The 25,227-nt window shown below is 46.8% G+C and overlaps 1 protein-coding gene across 23 annotated transcripts in view; it reads right to left on the bottom strand.

The window, feature by feature from the left end:
• Positions 1-25,227, bottom strand: part of LOC128931702 (uncharacterized) — a 664,375-nt gene that overhangs the window by 212,271 nt on the left and 426,877 nt on the right. For 9 of the 23 annotated variants that reach the window (XR_013533728.1, XR_013533734.1, XR_013533733.1 and 6 more), the window contains 2 exons: positions 22,667-22,806; positions 19,128-20,552 (listed from right to left, as the gene is read on the bottom strand). The exons of 4 other annotated variants lie outside the window; for them this stretch is intronic. Coding sequence is in view for 1 of the 19 variants with exons in the window: in XM_078368313.1 (XP_078224439.1) it covers positions 22,795-22,806 (12 nt within the window). In the remaining 18 variants the exon portion in view is untranslated. Of the gene's footprint in view, positions 1-88; positions 22,807-25,227 lie in introns of those variants that run through there. 10 more of the 23 variants (XR_013533730.1, XR_013533720.1, XR_013533725.1 and 7 more) reach the window with 4 other exon arrangements.

Here is a 25,227-nt window from a genome sequence, read left to right as displayed (position 1 = left end):
GACCAGTGGGCACACCTAGTACTGGGCTCCTACACACCCAACTCATACAGCTTTCCCCCTCACTCTCCATGTGCCTTCCTCTATTATGTTTTTCTTCTTTGCCTTTGCTGCCACCGGACACATTACAAATAGAGATGATGAGGTGTTTGTTTCTTGCCTGTTTCCCATATTTAGCATGTCAGCTTCATGAGCCAGAATTATGGTCTGCTCATTGCCCTTCCCCTCCTAACCCAGAGCAGGCACGTTGCAGGCACTGACCTCTTCCCAGATAAAGTCCTTCTTCTCCCTGCCTGCAAAGCCCACACCCTTCCCACTCTGGAAGGCTAGCCCCAGACCACCATGTTCATAATCTCCTATGAAACAAAACAGCTGGCCAAACCGAAAGCTGCTCCGTGTGAAGAGCGTTCCTCGGGGCTGTGACATTAGAATGCTGCCCATCGTAAAATCATCCAGCCACCAGCTGACTGCAAATGTAGCTTTCTGACTCATAAATACATCATCTTACACAGTTGCTTGTGAACTCACCACCAAGGGAGTGGAGGCTGCAGCTTTGGGGCTGCCAGACAGATGTGGCCGGGAGAAGGCAGGACCTGGAGATGGGCATCTGTCAGCCCGGCAGGTCTCCCCCTTTGACAGAGAATCCTAGAACCAATGCTCTGCTTCACGCCATGCAAATGAGATGCTGATGAGGTCACTGCATTCTGCCGGATGATTATCTCCGACATTTTATTCATAATAATTATAGAGCCTTTCCACCTTCCAAGTGCTTTGCAAACAATAATTAATTAATTAACACTCGTAACACCCCAGTGAGGTAGCTTAATATTATTAATTTATCTCTACCTACAGCATATTATTATCCAGCATTTCCTCCCTCTCCACAAAAAGGGCTGTGGAGCTTCAGTACACTGCCAGTTCCCCACCTGCCTTCTGTGGAGTGAGGCTGTGGACTTCGTTTGTCCCAGTCCCAACCCCACCCCACACCTTTTATTCACTCAAATCTCAGCCTCCCTCCTGCACCTTTTCTCAGTCCTTCTTCTTCCTGCTGTATTTGCCCCACTTCCATCTTTGTCTTTTTTTGTTTTTTTTTTGAGACAGAGTCTCACACTGTCGCTTGGGCTGGAGTGCAATGGTGAGATCTGGGCTCACTGCAAGCTCTGCCTCCCAGGTTCATGTGATTCTCATGCCTCAGCCTCCTGAGTAGCTGGGATTACAGGTGCCCACCACCACACCAAATTATTAAAATACACCAAATTGTTAAAATACAAATAATTTTTTGTATTTTAGCAGAGACAGGGTTTCACTATGTTGGCCAGGCTGGTCTCAAACTCCTGATCCGCCCACCTGGTCCCAAAGTGCTGGGACTGTAGGCGTGAGCCACTGCACCCAGCTGCCTTTTTTGAAATTCTAGAGCAACCCTGTCTTTAAGCCACTTTTCTCTCCTGTCTTTCCTTCCCATCTCCACAATTCTGTCTCCCGCTTCTCTCACCATTCATTTCCTGGTTACTTGGGTTTTAATGATGTAAATTCGACTCTTGAGGAGCGTTGAAAGGAAGGGTATCACTGAACTTCTCTCTCCTGCCCCACTCATTTTTATCTCCTTTCCTTGTTGGTCCACAGCGCCCCTCCCCTTCTGGTCCTGAAGCCCCCCGCTTTGTTCACTCACTGGTGCCACACCCACTCATCACTGATAACCTACTATGTGCTGGGCTCTGGGCTTGGTGTGAGGGTGGGTAGAGGGGTGGCAAAGATAAATTACGACCCAAGCTTCCTCTTCTTTGTGTGGTGCCATAGAAAGATTTGAGAATTTCTAGGGAGTTTCAGAGGCAGGGTTCATTGTAATTCTGCCTAGGAGTAGGAAAAGGGGAGGAGATACAGAAATCTTCACAAAAGTGAGGACACTTGAAAGACAAGTGGGATTTTGGGCAGAAAAGAGAGGAAGAGCATCCCAGGTGTAGAAAACAGCATGAACAAGGGATGTGGGCATGGTCTTGGCTCACTCAGATAATCCAGCCTCTGATTTCACCTGGAGCTGTCCCCAGGCAGGTAATCCATTACCACCCATTAGAAGGGAGAGGAGAGAAAGTAAGGAGAGAGAAAGAAAGGGGAGGGGAGGGGAATGAATGCCACCAGTACAGAGGGGCAATGATTACCAGTGATAGAGAGCAGGCACAACCCACATCACACAGCAGGCAGCATTTCTCTCCAACAATCCCCCCTCAACATCCTTGCCCACCTCTGTTCAAGTCCCTTGCCCACCAACCCCATCTTTTCCTGGGTTCCACAGCCTGCAAGGCCCAAATATTCAGCCCAGTGAGTTTCCCAGGCCCTCCCCACTCCTTCTTTTCTAGGGCATCCTCTCAGTGTGTCACATCCACTGTCTACTGGGGTGCACGTGCCCCACAAAAAAAAAGAGCTCCAGGTACCAGGATCTTAGCAGCCTCGGAGCAGTCATCATTGGTATCAAATACTTTCTTCCTACCACAAATAACTTTTCAAATCTCATGTGGGATTACAAATAGCCTGGTGTGGTTTTGTGTGGCTGGCGCGCGTGCACGCACGCGCGCGTGTGTGTGTATGTGTGTGTGTGTTTGTGTATGTAGAAGACACTGAACCCTAAATACCATGCTAAGCAGTTTGGACTGGTTTCATGTTCATTTCCTGGGGCTCCTGCAAGAAGGTAATGCAGACTGGCTGGCTTAAAAGAACAGAAATTGAGTGTCTCACAGTTCTGGAGGCTCAAAGTCCAAACTCGAGATGTAGGCAGGGCTGGCCCTTTCGGAGGTTCTGCGGGATAGTTTGGTCCATGCTTCCGTTTGGTTTCTGCTGGCAGCCGGAGACTCGTGTGATTCCTTGCCTTGGAGAGGCATCACCTCGATCTCCGCCTCTGCCTTCTTGTGGCCTCTCCCTGGTGTCTTCACATGGCCTTCCTCCTATACGGACCTTCCTATTGGATCAGAGTTCTGCCCTCCTCCATAGGACCTCCTCTTCACTGATTGCATTGGGAAGGATTCTATTTCCAAATGAGGCCCATTCTGAGCTACTCGGGGTTAGGACTTCAGTGCACCTTTTGCGGGGCCAATGTTCACCCCATAACAAGGATCACCACCAGATTTCTAAGTAAGTCAGAGAGTTGCCTGACTAGATTCACAGCTCATAAGGCAGGCATCTGTAGCAGCAGTGGTGTGGGGACAGATGGGTTGTCAGAGAGACTGGAAGGAGACCATCAGGAGGGCCACAGGGGCGGCTTTAGTTTCCTCAAAAGCATCTGCATGAATACAGCCCCCCTATCCAAACCTATCTCACCTCCTTCCATCTCATCTCGCGCATGTCATAGTCCAGCACAATTCTAAACATCTTAACAGTAAATAGCAACAGTTCAGATGTATTGTGTGCTACTGTATTCTCGGTGCTATGCCGGGTCCCTCAGGAACAGCATCCTATTTAATCCCCATCATTACTTTTTGGAGCAGATATTTAATTAATAAACACAGTATCAACTCTGTACCAGATGTCATTGTAAGTGCTTTTAAAAGATGAATTCATTAAATCCTCATAACAGTCCAGTGAGATGATACTATCGACATCCTGATTTTAGAGACATGATAACAGAGGTTGAAGTCAGAGCTGGACTTCAGACCCCAGGCCGTGAGATCTTGGAGTCTGCTCGGCCTACGGAAGCACAATTCTGCCTCCATACACAGCAACGGACGGCCCCTGCAAGGGTAGGTTTCGGGCCATAGAAATGAATCTCTGCTCATAAAAGAAATAAAACAGGAATGAGGGGTGTGGATGAATGGTAATGCTTGGGGAAAGATCTGTCTGTGATTCACTCTTTCTCCCCATTAAAGCTATGAGATAAGAGCAGAGATTCTCAAAACAATGGTAACAGTCAAGCACACAGGGATGATGTGCCACAGACGTCCAAGCTGCCCCTGGGGACTGGAAAGGAGACAGGTGATGCTAACTCTCATGCTCCCAGGGAGCTGGGAGGGCAGCGGGTTTCTGGGACAAGCAGAAGCTGTTCCTGTTCTGCAGGCACAGTCCCGGGTAGTGCTCTGTCTCTGGGCTTCACCCCACCTTCCGCACAGCTGCCAGGGTGATCATGCTGGAACACCAATCTGATTACGTCACCATCCCCCAGCCCCCACCAAGAATACTCAATGGTTCCCATCACCTACCAGATAAAATCTAAACCAGGTGATCTGTCCCCATGACTCCCCATCCCGCCTAACTTTCTAAACTCCAGCCACGCTGGCTGGGTGTGTGCAGGTGGATGTGAGTGTAAAAGCACACGTGTGTGTATGTGGGTGCTCATCTTTTCCTTGCCCCCTTCCAACCTCCTCAGTCACTCCCTCTGTTTCCACCCACTCCCCCACCTCTTTTCTGCCAACCCATCCTTTGGGTCTCAGTCACTTGGCACTTGCCAGTGAAGACTTCCATGACCACCCCAAGCTGACTTAGATCCCCCTCCATCTTTGCTCCCCGCACTCCTGGGGCTAAACTCCATAGCTTATGAATCATGATGAAATACACATGGCCTAAAACTAACTATCGTAGCAGTTGTTGAGTGTGCAGTTCAACAGGGTAAGTACGTTCCCATCATTATGCTATCTCCAGAACTCTTTGCCTCTTATCTTGCCACATGGAAACTGTGCACCCACCAAACTCTAACCCCCATTGCCCCTACCCCCAGCCCCTGGAAACTACTAGTCTACTTCCTATCTATATGAATTTGACTGCCTCTCCACTACCACCCCTTTTAAATTGTGTCAGAATTATGTGATGGGTATAGTGTCAGAGTCCACTGTTCCACTGTGCAGAATGTATTATTTTTATTTTAAACCATCTTACCTCCCACTCCAATCTCCCACCCTTCTGGGGTAACAGACATCCCTGCACCATCATTTACAAGCCCACCTGCCCAGGGAACTGTACAGATCACCAAAGCGCTGGGGAGCCCCCTTCACTCGCTGGCCATCATCAGTCCTTTCTGGTCCCCAGAGTGTGGCATGGTCCCAGCCCACATGAACCTGAGGGCCAGTGGCCTCTCTGCCTCAGGTTCACATCCGGGGCGTCTGTGGTGAGGCTAGAACCCCCAGTGCCTCCCCAGCCTCTCCAGGGCTGCTACACCCACATCTTCAAGACCTTTCCATATTCCCTCACCTCTCTGTTCTCCTCCCTCCCTTCTTTGGTCACCCTCAAAGCCCTCATGCTCAGCCTCATGGCCCAGAGTCACCTCTCGTCCAACCTGCTGCCCTCAGAGGCTACTGACACCATTTTTTTCAAAGAGCTTCAGACTTCTACAAAAGCCTTTGACTTCAAGCAGCTTCTGTTTTCAGCCCTGAAATATCCCGAGGCAAGGACAGGCAAAGGGCCTGTTTACCTGTTGGTCACAGGAAAGGTAAAAATAGAGCAAAAGACAAAACAATAGCTCAAAATATGATCCTGCCATACTGACGTGTTTTTGTACTCTTCCCCCTACTGGGCCAGAAACAGCTTTAGAACTGTTTCTAAAACTAAAGTGCTGTCTCCGCTTTATATCTCTAACAACTCTACAATTGAGAAGCATCTCAGTAAATGTGATAGATGTGTATGAATGAACGCATAAATTGATGTCACTCAGGATTTTTCAGCCACAAACATCTCCCCTTTCATATGCACACAGGTACACAGATGACCCACTCCTGAACTCAGGTAGGGGATATTGGAAGCATCATTCTATGACCTGTAATATTTATTTTACACTTAGATTTTCCTGGCTACAAAAGGATACACAATTCAAGAACTTACAATCACAGAAAAATCTATTTTATTTCAATATCTTGGTTTGTGGGGAGAAAGAAAAGGCAGAGATACCCTGTGGTCTTCTTGCTCTACAAGGCAGCCTGAAGTCACTGCTTCCAGGCTACAGCTTGGAATTAGTTCTCTCCAACCTGGAAGTAACCTAGAAGTGGGAGCAGAACTCACATGTTCTCCCTATGGAGCCATGCTCTGGGTAAGAGTAATAAAAGAGAGAGGGGAGAACGAATTCATAAGTAAAGGATTTCACATCCAGATTGGGAGAAAAAGCTGCAGAAGCCCAAGGGCATCAGGCTACACCACAGCCAACGAAGACCTGCTGTTTGCTGCGTCCAGCTGGGAGACTGGGAAGCCACAGTGTTCTGGGAACCTGGGCCAGTTCTGATAGAAAGAAAACTCCACCGGGCTGCTGGGGTCCGTGGAGAATCTCAGCTCCTGCAGCGGAGCAGCGTCCAGACGGGACTCTCCAGCCAGCCATCTGTAATGGCCAGCCCTATTAACTGACCCCTGATTCATCTTCTCCTATTCACTTCAAAGAACACCCCATGAGGGAAAGAGACAAAAGGCCGTCGAGGGGACTTGGGGGAAGGGAGGGAACTGGCTAAATAATTAGCCCTGCAACCTTCAAAGTCCTCTATAATCATTAATTAATCCACCCAACTGGGATCGGTGGGCAGATGGGCGCTCACCGCCCGCCCTGACACGCCCACCGCTAAATGGAGCCTGGGGGTTGAGCAAATGCACACAGGAGCAGAGGGGCCACCTGAGGGGAGAAGGACCAAGCCCACAGGGCTCTGGCTTTGAGTTTTGCCATGAATAAAAATCTACGGATAACCGGAGTGAGGTGGCACAAAGGAACCAGGAAGCTTTTGAGACAGAATCTACCCTAAGGCTGTGGGAAATAGAAGCAGTGGGTGGGCTTCTACTCCAAAGGCCAGGTATTAAAGGGTCACGGTTCTGAAGCTGCAAAGAGACTGCCTCCATGTGAATGTATCTGAACCCTGGCCATGGGTAACCCCAAGGAAGAAAACGCCTCCCGAGATGAGGAAGACCACTGCCCGGATCCCACCAGCAATGGTAACGGCAGCAGCTACTGACCTGAGCAGAATCCCTGGAGACATCCAGGGAAGAGGTCTGGGATGGGGGACCCATGTTCAAATTAGGGCTTCAAAGACCCACTATATGCTTTCCTGTGGATCCCGTCACTGTGAACTTGACTGTTCGGAGAGATTTTTAATTGTCCCATTTACACCGTTTTAACTAGGTCTCCCATCCACCAATGTGCAGTCTATGCAATATGATCAACTAAAATAACGATGCAGTTCAAGATTCATTACCCAAAAATGAGCTCCCACTTCCCAATTCTTTATTTCTATCAATGCTTAGGAAGGAAAATGAATGGTGAGATCAAGATGTCACCAGGGAGACAGACCACTGATTTCTCAAGATGCACAAGCAGTTGATTATTGACCCCAGAAATGCCTGACCTGGAGAACGCATAGCCCAAACTCAATTTCAATGTCTTAAAACTATTTGGACTTGAGGATAGTGAGTCATGCTAGCAAAACTTACAAGAAACAGATATATAACAACACAGTACCAATTACGATCACGGCTGAGCACTTACTGTGGGTCAGGCATTCGGCAGAACACCTTCCTGCATTATGTGTGGTTTTGCTTATTTCTCATGCCTGCCCATACCTGTGAGATGGCTACTCTTCTCATCCTCACTTTTCAGAAGCAGAAGCTGAGCACGCCACTTGCTCCAGGCTTCAAATATTGTAAATGGTAGAGCCATTTTTCAAACTCAGGAACCACTCCTACATTTATGTTCTGGCCACTCCTTTTTGTTGCCATGACAAGCATGAGTGCCAAGCCATTGAGACAGGGTGTCACCCTGTCCCGTGCTTTCTCTGCTGCAGGAAGATTTTTGGAAGGGTGCTCACTGAGGCTGGAATCATAACAAGGGGAGCACTGTGACATGAGTCTCTCAGGGCCTCCCTCAGTGGCTGTGGACCTCTCCACAGCTGGATGTCCCTGCCAGGGCATCCCTCTCAGAGCACCTTCCCTCAAACCCAGGGGGTCCTGTCCAGGCTGCTTTAGGATGGTTCCTACTCTGTTTTCCTGTTGCAGGCTAGAAAACCCCCCATCAGAGCCACGTGCAACCCTTCAGTTCCGCTAGGTGCTGGCCTTCTGTCTCTTTGAGGAGACTGAAAATCTGTGCTCTAATCTAATCTATGCTCAAAAGGCAGGAGATGGCTGGGCGCGGTGGCTTATGCCTGTAATCCCAGCACTTTGGGAGGCCGAGGCAAGTGAATCACAAGGTCAGGAGTTCAAGACCAGCCTGGCCAAGATGGTGAAACCTCATCTCTACTAAAAATACAAAAATTAGCAGGATGTGGTGGCAGGTGCCTGTAATCCCAGCTACTTAGGAGGCTGAGGAGAGAATTGCTTAAACCCCAGAGGCAGAAGTTGCAGTGAGCTGAGATTGTGCCATCGCACTCCAGCCTGGGTGACAGAGCAAGACTCCATTAAAAAACAAAAAGGTGACAGACAACGTCTGATTCCATTTACATGAGGTCCATAGCATAGACCACTCATACAGAGAGAGTAGAATAGAGATTACCAGAGACTGGGAGGAGAAGGGGGTCGGGAGTCACTGTTTAATGGATATACAGTTTCTGTTGGGGATGATTTTAAAAAGTGATGATAGATAGATAGATAGATAGATAGATGATAGATCGCAGTGATGGTTACCCAGCATTATGAATGGATTTAATGCTACTGAGCTGTCCACTTCTTAATGTTTAAAATGATACATCTTATGATAGTTTACCACAATAAAAAGATAAATAAAAAACATCTGATATATACTGCAACCTGGATGAACCTTGAAGGCATCATGCTAGGTGAAATAAGCCAGACACAGAAGGAAAAGTGCTGTATGATTCCACTCATGTGAGATAGCTAGAATGCTCACATTTATAGAGAAAGAACACAGAATGGCGGTTGCCAGGAGTTGGGGGAAGAAGAGAATGAGGAGCTGGTGTTTAATGGGTGGGTCTATGGTTTCAGTTAGGGGTGAAGAAAACATACCCAGAACTGGACGGTGGTGATGGTTGCACAAGGATACGAATGTGCTTAATGTCACTGAAACATACATTTAAAATGTTAAAATAGTAAATTTTATGTTACGTATATATTACTCTAGCAATTTTTTAATAAATGAGGGCAAAGCTGTTCTGTCCTGCACACCCTCGAAAAAGAGTCTCCCCAGTAACGGGATCTCAGAAATCCCAATGATGAGACACAGCGAGTGTCCTCCACAGGATGCTGGAAGGGCACCTCACCGTTCTGAGGATGTAACCAGGCAGGACACAGAGCTGAAGACAGGTGGGTTTTTGCGGGGCTCCCAGATGCCCTCCCCGCCCCAGTATCTCTACAGGCTTGGCTGTGTGTGGTGTCCCTCTGCCCAGGGCCACTACCTCTGTTTTCCTGGCTTAGCCCGCGAGCCAAGGAGCCAAGTCATTGGTGGCTGTTGGGGTCCTGCTCCGGGCAACTTGACAGCTCCAGAAGTGTCCATTTGCTTCCGTTACCAACATCCCTGCTTTTAGAAAACTCAGTATTCCTAATGCTCAGTTCGCAAACAGAGAAGTCATGATTCCAATACTCCAGGACTTCAAAAAAAATCAGATGTATTGATTAAAACATAGCAATCCATATTTTTTAAATGTCCACACTCCATTTCTCAAGCGCATGCATTTCTCATAAAGCAAGATGCACCAACACTTCTCCCAGGGCTCCAAGGACAATGGTCACTGTCACTTTTCCAGCCCAGAGCAGTCAGCAGGCCACCTTCACATCCCTCCCTGTGCTGGGTGACTTGCAGACTCTGAGCTTCCTCCAGGACCTTTGGAACAACCCGGCTTTCCCCTTAGGAGCAGCTCTTAAAGCAGGGTCCCCAAGCCCTTTCTAGAAGAAGACTTTCCTCAAAGTCCTGGCAAGAAAAGCGCCAGTCCCAGGGAGGCCTGCTGTCCTCTCAGCAGGGGTGACCAGGGACTACAGCAGGTGTCTGTGTGACTTTGCCATTGACGAGCGCACCCAGCAGTGCCTTGAGATCTGCTCAGAAAGTCATCTGCTGATACCAGCCCCATGGACAGCTCCAGGAGCTGCCAGGGGATGGACTCAGTCTCAGCCACATCCAAGAGCAGCCAGAAGCCTGCCCAGGCCAGAGAGTTGGAGTTGCAAGTGATCCTGCCGGACAAAGGCCAGCTGGGTTCCCCCAGCCTCCCAGTCTCCAGACTCCCTGGTCTCAGCCTCCCACAGCACTCCGGAACTTCGGAGAAGGCTGGTTCTGTGACTCGAGCTGTCAGCTGCAGAGACACTTTTTAAAATTCTGGTGAACCCACCAGAGTTCAGAAAGAGATCAGACTTCAAGATGAAAGCATGGTTTACCCTTTCCCTGGTCCTGCAGCCCCTTCCCATCTCCCATTCCACCCTCCCTTCCATGTCTCCTTCCTGCAGCTTTCCTTCCCCATTGCCTTCCAGGATATTTTGCATTTATTCTAGTTTTTAATCCACCTGCTTTCATCGACCAAAAGAACACACCTGTTTCCAGACAGAGCATTCGCTCAGCTAGCAATGCAGGCCTGGCTCTCAAAGGTATCTCCCTTTGTCAGGTAGGGAAGGGCCACCAAAGGTGTGTCTGGGCAAAGGAGATAGAGCAGAGTTCTGAACTGAAAAAGAGGTAGGCAGCAAGGGGTGCGGAGTTCTCGTTGTTTTTTTTTCCAAGAAAGGCATTTCTGAAGGGCCATCCACCTGAGCCTGGGGGGTGGAGGTGATCCAGGAGCTGGGCAGGGGCTGGCAGCAGCACCGTGATGCACACACTGCCCAGGAAGATTAAAGCGCAACGTGTTTGCTTCTTGCCACGAGTATAAACCACAACAGAGATCCTTTCAGGGAATTCCATCCCCAGACCTTTCCTTGCAGCATTTCTCCTGTTGGGCCTTGACTGAGAGCTAACATCTAGCGTCCTCATTCATGTGGGCACTCTCCTCCCAGACACAGGCTGCCACATTCATGGCACAGAGACTCTTCTGCAGCCACAAGGAGAAGTACATGGAAGAGAAGCAAAGCCCGCTGACCTCAGCGCACTGACCCAGCAGCCAGGATGGCAGGTCCAAGCCGCAGAGTCTGCCCTGGGAAGGAATGATTCCTTTCAGAAGGAATGATGGACAACACTTATCAAGAATTTATCTGTACCTGGCACAGTTCTTAACTTCACCTGTCTCAGCTCACTTAACTCACATATCAACCTTATATAACACATCTCATTAGCCCCAAGCAATGGTCGATTTAATGTATCAACTTGGCTAGGCCGTGGAACCCAGATATTTGCTCAAACACCAGTGTATGTATTGCTGTGCAGGTGCTTTTTAGATGAGAGTAACAATGACATCAATAGTCTTTGAGCAAAGCAGGTTACCCTGAATAATGCGGGTGGGTCTCACCTAGTCAGTGGAAGGCCTTAAGAGAAATGACCGAGGTCCCCTGGGGAAGAGAGAATTCTGCTTCAGAACACCTTCCCACTGGAATGCCATACTCCTTCCTGGGTCTCCAGCCTGCCAGCCCGCCCTGAACATTTTGGACTTGTCAGTCTCCAGAATCACTTGAGCCAACTCCTTAAAATCAATCTTCTCCTTTTCCTTTCCTCCTCCTCCTCCTTCTTTTCTTCTTCTTCCATTTCCTTTTTTTCTTCTCCTCCTCCTCCTCCTCTTTCTTCTTCTTCTCCTTTCCTTTTTCTTCTTGTTCTCCTTGTTTTCCTCCTCCTCTTCTTCTGCTTCTCCTCTTCCTCCTCTTCTTCCTCTTCTTCTTCTTTCTCTCTCTCATTTTCCCTCTCCACGACCCCCACACACACACCCTGTTGATTCTCTTCCTCTGGAGTGCCCTATTACACCTTACCTTACAGATGAGGAAACTGGGGTGCAGAGCAGTCAGCTGCTTTGCCCAAGGTCTCAAGGCCAGTCAGTGTCCCAGGCAGGACTAGAATGCATGCTGCCTGGTCCCAGACCTGGCTCAGGTAACCAGACAGGCTGCTGCTTCCCTCAGCCACAAGAAGTCACAGCCACCTCTCCATCCACAAACCAAAGAGGGAAGGAGGTGGAAGGACAATCCATTAAAAGTAAACTCCAACTGAGTCAGTGGACAAGGACAGGGTGTGGACTATAAAACCAATGATACTTGTTTTTTACTCTAGGCTTGATTTTGATATCTGTGACCTTAAATGTGATTTAAATCTCTCTAAGCCTCCATTTCCCTGATCTGCAAAATACCGTAAAAACTTTGCAAGGCTATGAGGGGTTAGATGGGACAATTTTATGTGCAAATAGTGTTTCCCAGGATATGAGTGAAATCACATGGCTTGTGTGATGAGACATCTGTTCCAAATTCTAGTGGTCTGAGTCCCCCACTTGCTTGCCTTACAGGAGATCCAGCTATTTACAGAAATAACTCACTCTCAAATAAGTTTCAGGTCCTCAAAGCTGCTGACCTGTGCCCTTGCTGTCCGTGTTCCCATCTCGGGCATGGGGTTCCAACCATCTCAGTCTTCAGGGCTACACAACAGAGCAATCCCTTTCGTGGAGCTCTCGTCCATCTTGAGTTCCAGCTGCTAATAATCAAAGCAATGCCCAGAGCAAAGCTGCACCCACAGCAGGTGCAGGTTGGGCTACAAAGTGGGGTCTACTACCCAGGCCCTCCCCCTCTGGGTCAGCTAAGCATATCAGACCCCTGTTGATCATGGTGACGACCCACCAGGGCCTCCCCTCCCTGTTCCCCATCGCTACCCACCCTTCCATCAGATCTGTTGCCGAACGGGGCTCGTGTGTTTCTCTCTCAGAGGGGCTTCTCCAGCTCCCATGGAAATAAGCATGTACAAAAGGACGTGAAGAAGGAAGAAGCTTCACCAGTAACACCTCTGTACAGATCCCACCAGACCGAAAGAACAAAAAGCCTAGCTGTGGGGTGGTGGTTTTGCTTTTTGCTTGTTTTTGTTTGTTTTTGAGACGAAGTCTCGCTCTGTCATCAGGCTGGAGTGCAGTGGCGCAATCTTGGCTCACCATAACCTCCGCCTCCCAGGTTCAAGCGATTCTCCTGCCTCAGCCTCTCAAGTAGCTGGGAATACAGGTAGGCCCACCACACCTGGCTAATTTTTGTATTTTTAGTAGAGACGGTTTCACCACATTGGTCAGGATAGTCTGGATCTCTTGACCTCATGATCTGCCCACCTCGGCGTTCCAAAGTGCTGGGATTATTTTTTTTTTGGTTTTGTTTACGCTGTGGTTTGTGTTACATGTTAAAGATGTTCCATGTATCAGGAACCATCGCAGAGCACTTGCCCTTTATCTCATTCAGTCATCGCAACGCCTCTGTTGTGTCATTATTGTTCCCACTTTATGGATGAAGAAAACTGAGGCTTAAGGAAGAGAAGTAACATTTCACTGCCTCACAAATAATGACAGAGCCGATATACAAACCTAGGCTTGTCTGGCCCCAGAGCCCTCGTCCTTAACCCACTACACTGCACCTTTGTAAAGGGCACAACTATTTGTGTTCAAAAAATATTAGTTGTCTTTGCTAGGAGCCAAGAGACATTTTTTCTGTCCTAACTCTGTCTCTTAGAACTCAAATGGCTCAGTTTCCACATCTGTAAAAGCAGAGAATTAAAAGAGAAAATTCTAATTGTTTCCTGAAGCTCTAAAAGTCTACAATCCTAAGAATTAGTGGATTGGAGACCCTAAGCTACTTAATACATTCATACCGCACTCTCCTCAGCTGTTACTCGGCATTGGGGAAAATTCTTAGAAACAGATATGAACAAAAATATTAAACATAAGCCATCATCAGATTTACATGTTATGCTGCAAAATTTATTGTTCTGTTCCTTTTCCTCTGAATGGGAACATTTAGGTTCAGGATATATGGTCATAATATCTCTGAGAAGGGAGCTATTTGTGACTGGCCAAACACATGTCCAATTCTAAGAATCTTCTCTGAAATTACATGCTTGATAATGCTAATATTAAATTTCTCCTTCACCCAAAAGCAATGTGGAAAAACATCTGTACTTTTTGTTTTAAAATAAACATTGAGAATCTCTCTTTTAAAAATGGTAGAAATAGGCCAGGCACAGTGGCTCACGCCTCTAATCCCAGCACTTTGGGAGGCTGAGGCGGGCAGATCACGAGGTCAGGAGGTCAGGAGTTTGAGACTAGTCTGGCCAACATAGTGAAACCCATATCTACAAAAAATACAAAAAAAAAAAAAAAAAACTAGCCGGGTGTGGTGGTGTGTGCCTGTAATCCCAGCTACTTGGGAGGTTGAGGCAGGAGAATTACGTGAACCCAGAAGGCAGAAGTTGCGGTGAGCTGAGAGCACACCACTGCACTCCAGCCTGGGCAAGAGTTTGAGCCTTCATCTCAAAAAAAAAGAAAAGGAAAAAAAAGGTAGAAATAATCATGAAACTAAGTATAACCAAAAGAAAAAGTATTTGAGAAGAAGTGAAAGACTAAGGAAGAAACTTGACATACTATCCCTCACCCTGTACTAAGGGAGAAACTTGACATACCATCCCTCACTGTACTAAGGGAGAAACTTGACATACTATCCCTCACTGTAGTAAGGGAGAAACTTGACATACTATCCCTCACCCTGTGCTAAGGGAGCAACTTGACATACTATCCCTTGCCCTGTACTCATCCTCTTCCTTTTAGCTTAATGCCACATCCTTCCTGAGCACAGAACTGGAACCCATGACAGATGAGGTCTTAGCCTCACGTATGGGTAAAGACTCATGTAAAAATAAACAGAGCGGAAATGCTGACGATGCCTGTTGGGCCACTCGGATCAGTTCACTTCAACATGCTCATTGCTGCATTTTACCTCCTTCACCTTTGCCCTGCACACGCTCGCCAACAGGGAGTTGATGGTTTTGACTAGGAATTCCAGAGCACCCATCAGACGGGGTCCTCCATTCCACTCCAGTGCACACGCTCCACAAATCTCTCTCTCCTCTCTCTTATTTTTTATTTTTAACCATTTCAATTTATATATATATATTTTTTTATTTATGTATTCTGAACATAGGACACGGTGTTCCAGAGGGACTGTGAAATTCCTAAAAAGAATATACTGTTGTGGAAGATTTTCACCTGACAAGAAACCCAAACAGCACTCAGAGGGTCAGAGGAACACACACTGGCGGGCCCAGACGGTTTGTACCCAAAGGTCTGGACCCCCAGCCTGGAACTGCACACAGCTTGTATAGATTAGGGGCAGGGGGAGTAACTCAAGGTTTTAGGCAACTTGGCAGTTTCTCAAGGGACTTCCTAGTGAGCAAGCAGGAAGCAAGCGTACAAAAGCAGATAGCAGTGGTTAGAAGGGCAATCAGGAGATTTTTCACATACTTTTCACTTAATACCTTCATTTACTCTCTCTACAAAGATTTGCCATGTGCCTACTATGCCAGCAGGTGTCTGTACAGAAACAAAAAGGCACAGTCACCAACCTAGGAAACCACCTGTAGGACTCAACGTGGAGACCACCTCCTCCGGGATGCCCTCCCCTGCACCCAGGCCGGGGTCCTGTGGCGTTGGGTCTCGAAGTCCCCGAGTCACCACCCCGGCAGCGTGATTGTTGGTTTACTTAGGAGCTTCTCATTGCTTCCTTCCCATCCAGTGGGAGACGTTCAAATAGGATGCAACTCACAACTCCCTTAGACAGAGCTGCAGTAACGGTGATAATGAGAATGATGTTGATAATCCTGATAAAGCAGGAATGGCCGCAAAACAGACCTCTCCAACACCGAACTGGGAAGGGAGTGCTGATTTATTCAGCAAGGGGCTGTGGCGGGTCTGGATGCCCCAAATAGCTAAGCCCCCGAACAAAGAAAATCCCTGCCCTTATAAAGGCTTACAGCTCTAGAAATGACATGTGAAAGGGTCTTGGGCTTACAGCTCTAGAAATGACATGTGAAAGGGTCTTGGTCCATGGAGAAGCCATGGGGTGTGTTTGTGGCTTAGGTGGGGGTTTGATCCTGTTTCATTAAAAACAATGCCTTCCAGAAAGATTCCTCCGTAACCGTGCCTGCGATCTATAGGAGGGTGATTAAGGTGCTGCCCAGTCTGCCAGCCTTTACTTCTCCTGCTGAAACGCCATGTGGAAGTCAAGGGGGAGGTGGTCGTACCTGCTTAGGTCTCCTTGCTCACTATAAATGAAAAAAATGTAACTCCTTTCTAAAGAAGGATTTCTTGCTTATCACCTTTGGTCGTGAATCCCTGGATGTGCCTAGGTGCAGGCTTCTCGGGGCTCAGCACATGTCTGGGATGATGATGCCAAGATGGCAGAATGATGTCAGTTTCTCACGGGGTGCTGCCCTCTCCGCTCCCTACCATCCTGCCTAATACACGTCAGCTGCATCGAAATGAATAATGAACAGGAAGTAGATCTTGCTGCTAAAACATATGTATCAGAAAATCATTATGAGTATTACATTACAGCAATAAAATCAACCAGAACTAATCTTGCAAATTAAGATCCAATAAATTTTTTTTCATGGCCACACCTTTTCTGTTTAAAAAAAAAACAGCAAAAGAAGATTTAGCTTAACAATATTAAAATTAAGTGTAAGGATTTCGAGGGTGAGATGGAAATAGTTACGGATCAAGAGATTTGGGTTGGAGGTGGGCGGGAGGTTGATAAGAAAACTGCCCCTATGCCAAACAGTATAATGGTCGGTTTTCAAGCTGACATACCTATGTATTTTACATGTAAAATTTATGTATACATATTCCCCTTCCTCTCTTCTGCTCCCCCGAAATCCCCCAACTCTTTACTCTGTAGACAAGGATCTGCTGACACAAGAAACTAGTAAATTTCTGAATTTCTGACAACCTTTTATTTTTAGAAAAGACGCTGCTGTCGTTCAAATTAAATCTGAAGCTATAAACAAACCTTTAAAGCTTTGCCTGTTCACTGGAATAACAGGATATCTCCCTCCACCCTCCAGCAGGAGAGAGACTGTAATTAGCTCATTGTCCGTGAATAAGCACAAAAGAGGCGGTACTCCCGGTACTGGCTCCCTTTCAACAGCAGATCTTGGGGCAGATGTTAATTAATTAAGTGAGTAACTTCCACCCTCTCCCAGGAACACCATGGAGCCCACTCCCCTTCCAAAAGGGACATTGAGGAAGAAGATGCAATACCCTTGCCAAGGACTCACAGAGAGGGTCCCCGGAGAAGAAGAAGAAGAAGAAGAAGAAAAAAAAAAAAAAAAAAAACCACCCGGATTCACCTCCCTGCTGCCGCCTGCTTCCTGGTGCTGGTTTTGGCAGTACATCCCAGAGTTGTTCTGTGACACACAGGGAACCAAACTATTTATAGCCACGTAATCTTCATAAATAAAGCTGTTTATAGCATGGAGCCTTGGCCCCGCATGAGTTAAAACTCTAGACTGGCAGCTATAAATAACTCTGTTATGCGCTCAAGTGTGACTATTGACTGATACTTCCTCAAATTGTGACAAATAATGACAAGTTTGTTTGACAAACATCCCACTGACATTCATCTGATTTTGAGTAAGTGGTGCTGCTTTCTTAATTTGGTCCCTGAGGCCCAGAACTTCAGGAACATTCTTTATTCTTTCTCCCTCTCACCTCCTTCATCAGGAAACTGTCCTGCGTGTAGCTGTTTTTTCCCCTAATCAACTGGACGGGATTTGGGGCCATCGAAGGGGAAGCTTATTAAATCCACTGTTTCTCTCTTGGGATAATTCTGCTGTAGGGGTTTTGCAAGGGTCTGGGGAATTTCGTTAATGACAGGAGAGAAGGAGGGAGGGGTAGAAAAATGTGGGTCAGGCTGTGATGGTAGGTAACACAAGGTGGAAAGGGGAAAGCAGAATTTATCAGCAGTGACTGGAATGTCAGTCTTCAAGGGGGACCCAAAACCTAGAAATTTGAGAAGTAGTTTACAAGTGAATCAATGAAAGACAAGTTTCTGGACGGAAGAAATTTACCCCCCAGGGCTTCTGATCTGAGAGATCTTGTAGATCCAAAATTGGGGTCCCCCAGGGTTTGGGTTCTTTTCCTAAGTCAGCTGATATTAACATATGTCATGAGTGACGTGGGATACTAAGGCTCTCAGGGACCTATGAAACGTTCTAGTGTGACTCAGTCATTTCACAGGTCAAAGGGCTAAGGTCACAGGGGCTCCCAGGACTCCTTAGAGCAGAGCTAGACTGGAACTCAGCTCTCTGGACTCCTGGCTAGAAGCTTCCTCCTTCATCAGGAAATTAATTAACGTGAAAATTGTGTGGAATTGTCTCTGCCCTGTGTTGACTCTTTTAAAGGAACACACTGTTCCCCACCTTCCAGGTTGCACATCTTTTCTGCCTGTATTAACTCTACTTGCACAGTCTCACGCAGAGCCCGCGGTCTCCAATTCTCCTACGCAGAGCTTGCTCGGCAACCTTGTAAATATGCATTGTTAATTACAAAACTGCTGCTCACTGCTCTCCCCAGTCCCAGATCAAGTTGGGCTCACAGTATGAAGACCTGACTCAGGATCCTGCAAAGGCAGGGGGTGGCACCTGAGAGCAAGTCTCCTTAAATTTTGTGCCCTAGGATCTTCACCCTAGTCCCAGCCACACTTCCCCAATAAAAACTTCCCACCTGGTTTGCCTGTCTGCGGACATCTCACCCTTGCTGACAATGTTCTCAATCCCTGGTCCCTCCCACTTCTCCAGCCCCAATTTATGCCTTACCCCAAAATGTACTCCTCACTCTTCCCAGAAGACACACCCTCAGATGTTTTCCATTCCCTTTTGTCATGTAAAGGGGGCATTCTTATCAAAGGGAATGGGAAACGCTGACCATCTTTCCTGACTCATTGCAAATGTCGAAGGAAGCCCTCACTGACTGATCCAGCAGCTGTGATGTGCTTTCCTTGGAAGCCCCATCACCCCTATTTATACATCTCTTTCAGCGCTGGCCTGTGTTAATCCTGCCTTACAGTTATTTGTGAATGTACTTATGTTTAATCCTCTTTCCTAGTGGTAAGGGGGAGATCTTTCTTAATCATTTTGGTATCATCGAGCACAGTGTACACCTAGGAAAGGGTGAAGGAAGTCTTTTAAATCTACTTCCTAAAAGTGCAAGCAAAACCTCAGAAAGACACAAACAAGAAAATCTTCAAAAGTAATAAATGACCATATCAACTAAGAAAGATTTGGACAATGTGTAAAGAGGTAGCAAAACTTAAAATGGCCTCACCTGCTAAGTGCGTGCATCCTTAGAACCAGCAACAGAAGCAGAAACTGGCAAGCTAGTGAGAGAACGGGAAAGAAAGAGGCCAAATAACTGGGCAATTAAACAAGCTAGAGGATCGCAGGGGCAAGTACCTAACCCATTGCCAGTCAGCAGGCCAGCAAACACTTAGTTAGAGCCTGCGAGCGCATGGCACAGAGCTGCCTGTTAAAGAAGAGATGTTTTCCAGTCAATTCCTTTGGGAATCGACAATCAGCTCTACTTTCTACATTTTCCCTGCTTTTACATGTCAGCTTTTACTAAGACCTGTGGAACTCCAAGTCTCTCGTTTGTTCCCAAATTCTTTTTTTTTTTTTTTTTTGAGACGGAGTTTCGCTCTGTCAACCAGGCTGGAGTGCAATGGCGCGATCTTGGCTCACTGCAACCTCCGCCTCCTGGGTGCAAGTGATTCTCCTGCCTCAGCCTCCTGAGTAGCTGGGACTATAGGCGTGTGCCACCATGCCCAGCTAATGTTTCTTTTAGTAGAGATGGGGTTTCACCATGTTGGCCAGGATGGTCTGGATCTCCTGACCTCATGATCCACTCGCCTCAGCCTCCCAAAGTGCTGGGATTACAGGCCAGCACATGAACCTCCATGCTGGGCTGGTTCCCAAATTCTTAACAATGAGAGAATTTGCTAGGCTTTGCCCAGCCTCCCCAGGGAGTCCATATCCGTGTGTGTGTGTGTGTGTGTGTGTGTGTGTGTGTGTATCAGCCCTGCCTTAACAGCTTCCCATGACCTGTCAGGGTTCTTGGCCCTTCGAAGTCCTTGTGATACTCCATGGACTCATGACAAAACTCACTACATCAGAACTAACCCATCCTGAAGAAGAAGCAGATGAGAATACAGCAGCTGACAAGTGAACCACCAAAGAGGAAAAACCAAATTAAACACTCTTTAAGAAGCCAAGTCCTCTTTCTTCCTCAAAAGCTATGCGGGAAGGAAGGCCCGGGGCAGGAGAGGGGCTCCGGGTCCCTTTGCACTGTTCCATATTAACACAGTCACACTTTGCAAAGCACTTGTCACCTCCAATCAACACGAGAGCTTTCCGGGGCCTGGACACTCATTGAAGGGATTGTTACTGTTGGTGAATGGGGAATTAATTAATGCAAAGCCAACCAGTTCATAAATGCCTGCTTTGTGAGTGGTCCCCACATCCTGGGGACTGTGACTCCTGTGGTCAGCGCAGCCCCAGGACTCCGTGTCAGCAAATGATATTTATGATCGCCGTCAACCCCTTCCTCAAACCGCCGGAGGGAAGTGAAGCCTCACCTGGAGCCTGGGCTTTTCCCTCTGTGGGCACAGCCAAGGGTCCTCCGGTTTCTCTGGGGCTAAGCAGGCAGTGCAGAAAAACTCCCTCCAATCTTCTGAATCTCTCGCCTACAACCTGACTTCATGAAGAAAGGCTTCATTTGCAAGACATAGTGATGGGAACAGGCTTGCAAACAGAGAAGCTGTTCTCAACCCACCCCATTCCAAATTTGGTTACTTGACCTCTGGGCAGGTGCAAGAACACACACACACACACACACACACACACAGGCACACAGTCATGCGCGCGCACGCACGCGCGCACACACACACACAGGCACACAGTCATGCGCGCGCACGCACGCGCACACACACACACACACAGGCACACAGTCATGCGCGCGCACGGACGCGCACACACACACACAGGCACACAGTCATGCGTGCACGCACACACACACACAGGCACACAGTCATGCGCGTGCGTGCGCGCACACACACACACTCTCTCTCAAACAATGCCACATATATGTACGGAATTTCTCTGATCTGCATTACAGTCAACTAATTTAAAAACCAGTTCTGATTTGAATGTGGCAAATGGACTCTTCAGGTAACCTAGTTACTAAGAATATAAGATAGAAAAAGTGGTAACTGAGCATGCCAAGCCCTCTCCATCACACAGACACATACATCTCATTGAAGGTACACAGTGTAGTTTTATTCTCTCTCCAAAAAAATAAAAAAAAAACCTCGGTCCCAGGTTCTGCTGACATTAAAATGTCCAGACCCTGCTTCTGTTTTCGCTGTGGTGGCTTTGCTACCTCCTCAGTTTAAACTGCCAGAAGGCAGGTCCTAAAAACTCCCTTTTGCCTTTAAAACATGATGCACTGTGATATTAAAGATGGCAGACTTGAGGATAGGGTTTTTTTTTTCTTTATGCTTTGCTGTGGTATCTAAATGTGCTGCGATTAAGGTGTATTTTATAGCCACCAAAAAATGCATGATGTAAAAGGAGAAAAGAATGTTAGTTTCATAAAAATCCCTCAAGAGCCTGACTTTGGCAGCTTCATCTGATTTTTGAGGAAGTAGTGCTCGGGTCTTGAAAATTAGCCTGGGTCATAAAGCAAGGAGACTGTGACATTTTCTGAAATTGGATCCCATACTGCTGGTTTCTGTCTGACCTTAGGAAGAAGAAGTTTATCCTTGGAAAATTCATTCTCTCCTTGCCATGTCCTTAACCCTTTTCCTATAACCTTGCCACCACCCTTAGAGTTCCCATCACTTTTCCTGTTTTACTTTTTTTCCTTATCATTACTTAAAACATAACCTGAAGATGGGGTATAGTCATCAGTCATCTACACCTTAGTATAAATTAAATTAATCAGCATTTCTTTAATCCCAATGTTATAAGATTCTATTTGTATTTTAATTCAAAATTCAGTTGTATAATAAAATGCACTGGCTAATGAATAAAAGAACTGGTCTCTGTCATCTCTAAATCAGACATCTAGGCTACTGGCTCCTTTGTTTTGGGAAAGGTAGTTCCTGGAACAAATCACATGGTACTGTGATAAATTTTTCCACATTAGCTATAGAATGTCACCATTTAGTACCTCTATCCCTTTAGAAAGAATGCGCTCTCTAGAGACACAGTTAAATGTTAGAATGGTTGCAAAGAATGTGTAGTCTACAAAAATATTCATAAGCCCCAGGCTTTTGGAAAACAGTATTCTTTATTTCTACTCGGGAAATTGTATTTGCTACACATATACATTGAGTATATATATTGGGTGCCTCATAAATCAAAATGGATGATTTTGAGTGCTAGATTTTGGAAACAGAGGAGGAAAGTATATCCCAGAGAAGGTAACTAAGAATATAAGATAGAAAAAGTGGTAACTGAGCATGCCAAGCCCTCTCCATCACACAGACACATACATCTCATTGAAGGTACACAGTGTAGTTTTATTCTCTCTCCAAAAAAAAAAACTCAGTCCCAGGTTCTGCTGACATTACAATGTCCAGGCCCTGCTTCTGTTTTCGCTGTGGTGGCTTTGCTACCTCCTCAGTTTAAACTGCCAGAAGGCAGGTCATTCACTGCAGGTCATCGACTTGCTGCAGGTCATTCACTGGCCAATAAACTAGGGCTTGAACGCGAAAGAAAGGTTTCTGATTTCTAGCCTGGGCTCTTTCTGTTTCAATATCTTATCTCCCAAGCCACCTAATTCAAGAACTGGAAAGATCTGATTACCTCAAGCCTCAGAATGATCCTCCAACGTTTTCTCCCTTCGTTTTTGGGAATTCTTGGCAAGTAGGCTGAGAAATGAGGCTGAATCAGCAAACACCATGTTTCTGACCCTCCTGAGCCTTCTCTGTTTATTAGGCTGTGCTCTGCAGATAAAAGGGCAACAGAAGACAGGAAAACTTAGGAAGAGACAATCACTTGTCATTGTTGCCTTTTCCATCCTTCTGATCCATATCACAATCAGTGGTCAATCCCTGTCACCCACATGCTGTCCAGGGCCTAGGGGGAGATAGGACTTCCAAGGAGCTTCCTCAGGAACCCCTTGGGCAGAGTCTCACAGCTCAGAGTCCACCTCCCCAACCAGAGGAGTGAAGCAGTGGTGATCGTCTCTTACCCAGAGGTGGACGGCAACAGTTAGTTGACTCTGTACCCATGGTTAGTCCTGGGGTCACCTTCTAGGTGTCCAGGCCCCACTAGACAGCATCTAGGCCCCCTAGTCCCTGTATACCCTGTATATTTTCCAGCATGAACCTTCCTGCTGTCACCTGAATCCAAAAGGAGATCTTGACCATGACTAGCCAATGTGCACCCATTAAAAGAACCTCAGTACCTGTCATTTATAGATTTGCTCATTCAGCTAAAATATGACAAGTCATTCCCATACACAAGGCACTGGGCCAGGCTCCCACTGCATACAGAAGCCAAACACACAGCTCCTGCCCTTACAAGCTGATGGGAAATCAGAAAGACAGGGACGAATGACAGACAGCCAAATTAATTTATACCCAGATAGACAAACTTCTCTTTATTCTTTATGACTTGGACCAAATATCATTCCCTTTAAAAGGTTTTCTGGCCATCTGCAGGCAGTTACATGGTGATCCTTCTGTGCCCTGATGAGATTTGGTTTGTTCTTCGACTATAGCATTTCTCATGTTGTTAAAATTACTTCTATGCACACGTGCTTTGTTTTTAAATCGTATGAAAAAGAGAGAGGGTGGAGGGAAGGAAGACAGAAACTATTATTGAACATCTCCAGACAACCAGAGTATCTGGGACTTTTAAGATGAATGAATGAAGGAATCAATCAATCAATTAATCAATGAATTTTCAGGCTCCTTTGTCCTATACATAGATTTCCTTGACCCAAATATGTATCCACCAGTCCAAACAAAAGGTAAATATCCTCATGGCTCCTGAATGTGTGAACTGTGGTTATTTCCTGCTCATTACCCAAACTCACAGAATTTGGAGCAATGAAAGCCTCATCACACTTAGCCAAAAGCACTAGTTTCCTGTCTTCACTTTCATTTTTCTAGGAGTGTAATGAAAGTGCGTGTTCATGTGGGTGTGCATTTGTCCTGCACATAATTCGGTGGTGTCTTCAGTAACAGGTGCCCCTCCAATAGGGCTCAGTGATGAGGGGGAGCGTAGAGGGTATGGAGGGGGAAGCCAGGGAGATAGGGAGAAGAAGCCTGCCAAAACCAATCACCAAATCAAATCTGAATGCACACTCAGCCACAGGAGGAGAAACTGGACCAACACCCAAGTGTCAGGGTGGTTGCAGCGTCTGTTAAATGGCTCGTTCATGTGACAGTTGAGACTTTGACACAGAAATTACACGGACCACAGTCACAGCACGGCAGGCCTGGCTCCAAATCAGCTCCTACCATGCGGTGTCACACTGCAGGCCAGGGGATAGGGGTTTTCAATGCTACCTGGCCTGGCCTTCTGCCATCCTTTTGAGCTTTCTCTGTTTTAGAGCCTATTTCTTTTAAGAGAAGGCCAGTCATCTCCATTATCGTTTGCATAGTATCATAATTTTTGTTTGTTCTTACAAGTGGAATAAAGTTGTTTTACCCCAGAAATAAGAACAGTTTAAAAACAGTTCGTTACTCTCAACTCTTTCGATGAAGTCAGTCAACAAGTCATGAATAAAAAGGTCAGAGGGCGCCCTTGTCCAAGGAAAGAAGGCAGAAAGCATTGAAGAGCAAAACACAAGGGCCCCCGGATAGATTCAAGATGGTCCTTTATCTTTGGCTTTCCGTGCAGCCCAAAGCATAGGTGATGGAAATCCATGCTCAACAACTCACCAACACTTATTGACCACCAACGTAGCCAAAGACTGTTTAGTTGATTCGGGGCACCAAGAGGGGAGAGTCGATATGAACGTCACCTACGAGTCACTTTCTCACTTAAAGAGTAAGATCATGCCTATAAATCCCCGCTCTGTGGACGGTCGAGGTGGGTAGATCACCTGAGGTCAGGTGTTTGAGACTAGCCTGGCCGACAAGGCGAAACCCCATCTCCACTAAAACTACAAAAATTCCTGGTGGGCAGGACGGCAGGTGCCTGTAATCCTAGGTACTCAGGAGCCTGAGGCCCAAGACTTGCTCGAACTCAGGAGGAGGAGGCTGCAGTGAGCCAAGATCACGCCACTACACTCCAGCCTGGGTGACAGAGCAAGACTCTATCTCAAAAGAAAAAAAAAAAGGATAGGTAGAGTTAAACAAATTAAATGTCATCATCATACAGATACCTGGCAGAAATGAGACTGGGTGTACTAC

This window comes from Callithrix jacchus, chromosome 4 (genome assembly GCF_049354715.1).
Source record: "Callithrix jacchus isolate 240 chromosome 4, calJac240_pri, whole genome shotgun sequence".
In the NCBI taxonomy this organism is placed as follows: domain Eukaryota; kingdom Metazoa; phylum Chordata; class Mammalia; order Primates; family Cebidae; genus Callithrix; species Callithrix jacchus.
This window is presented reverse-complemented; position numbering and strand designations above follow the sequence as displayed.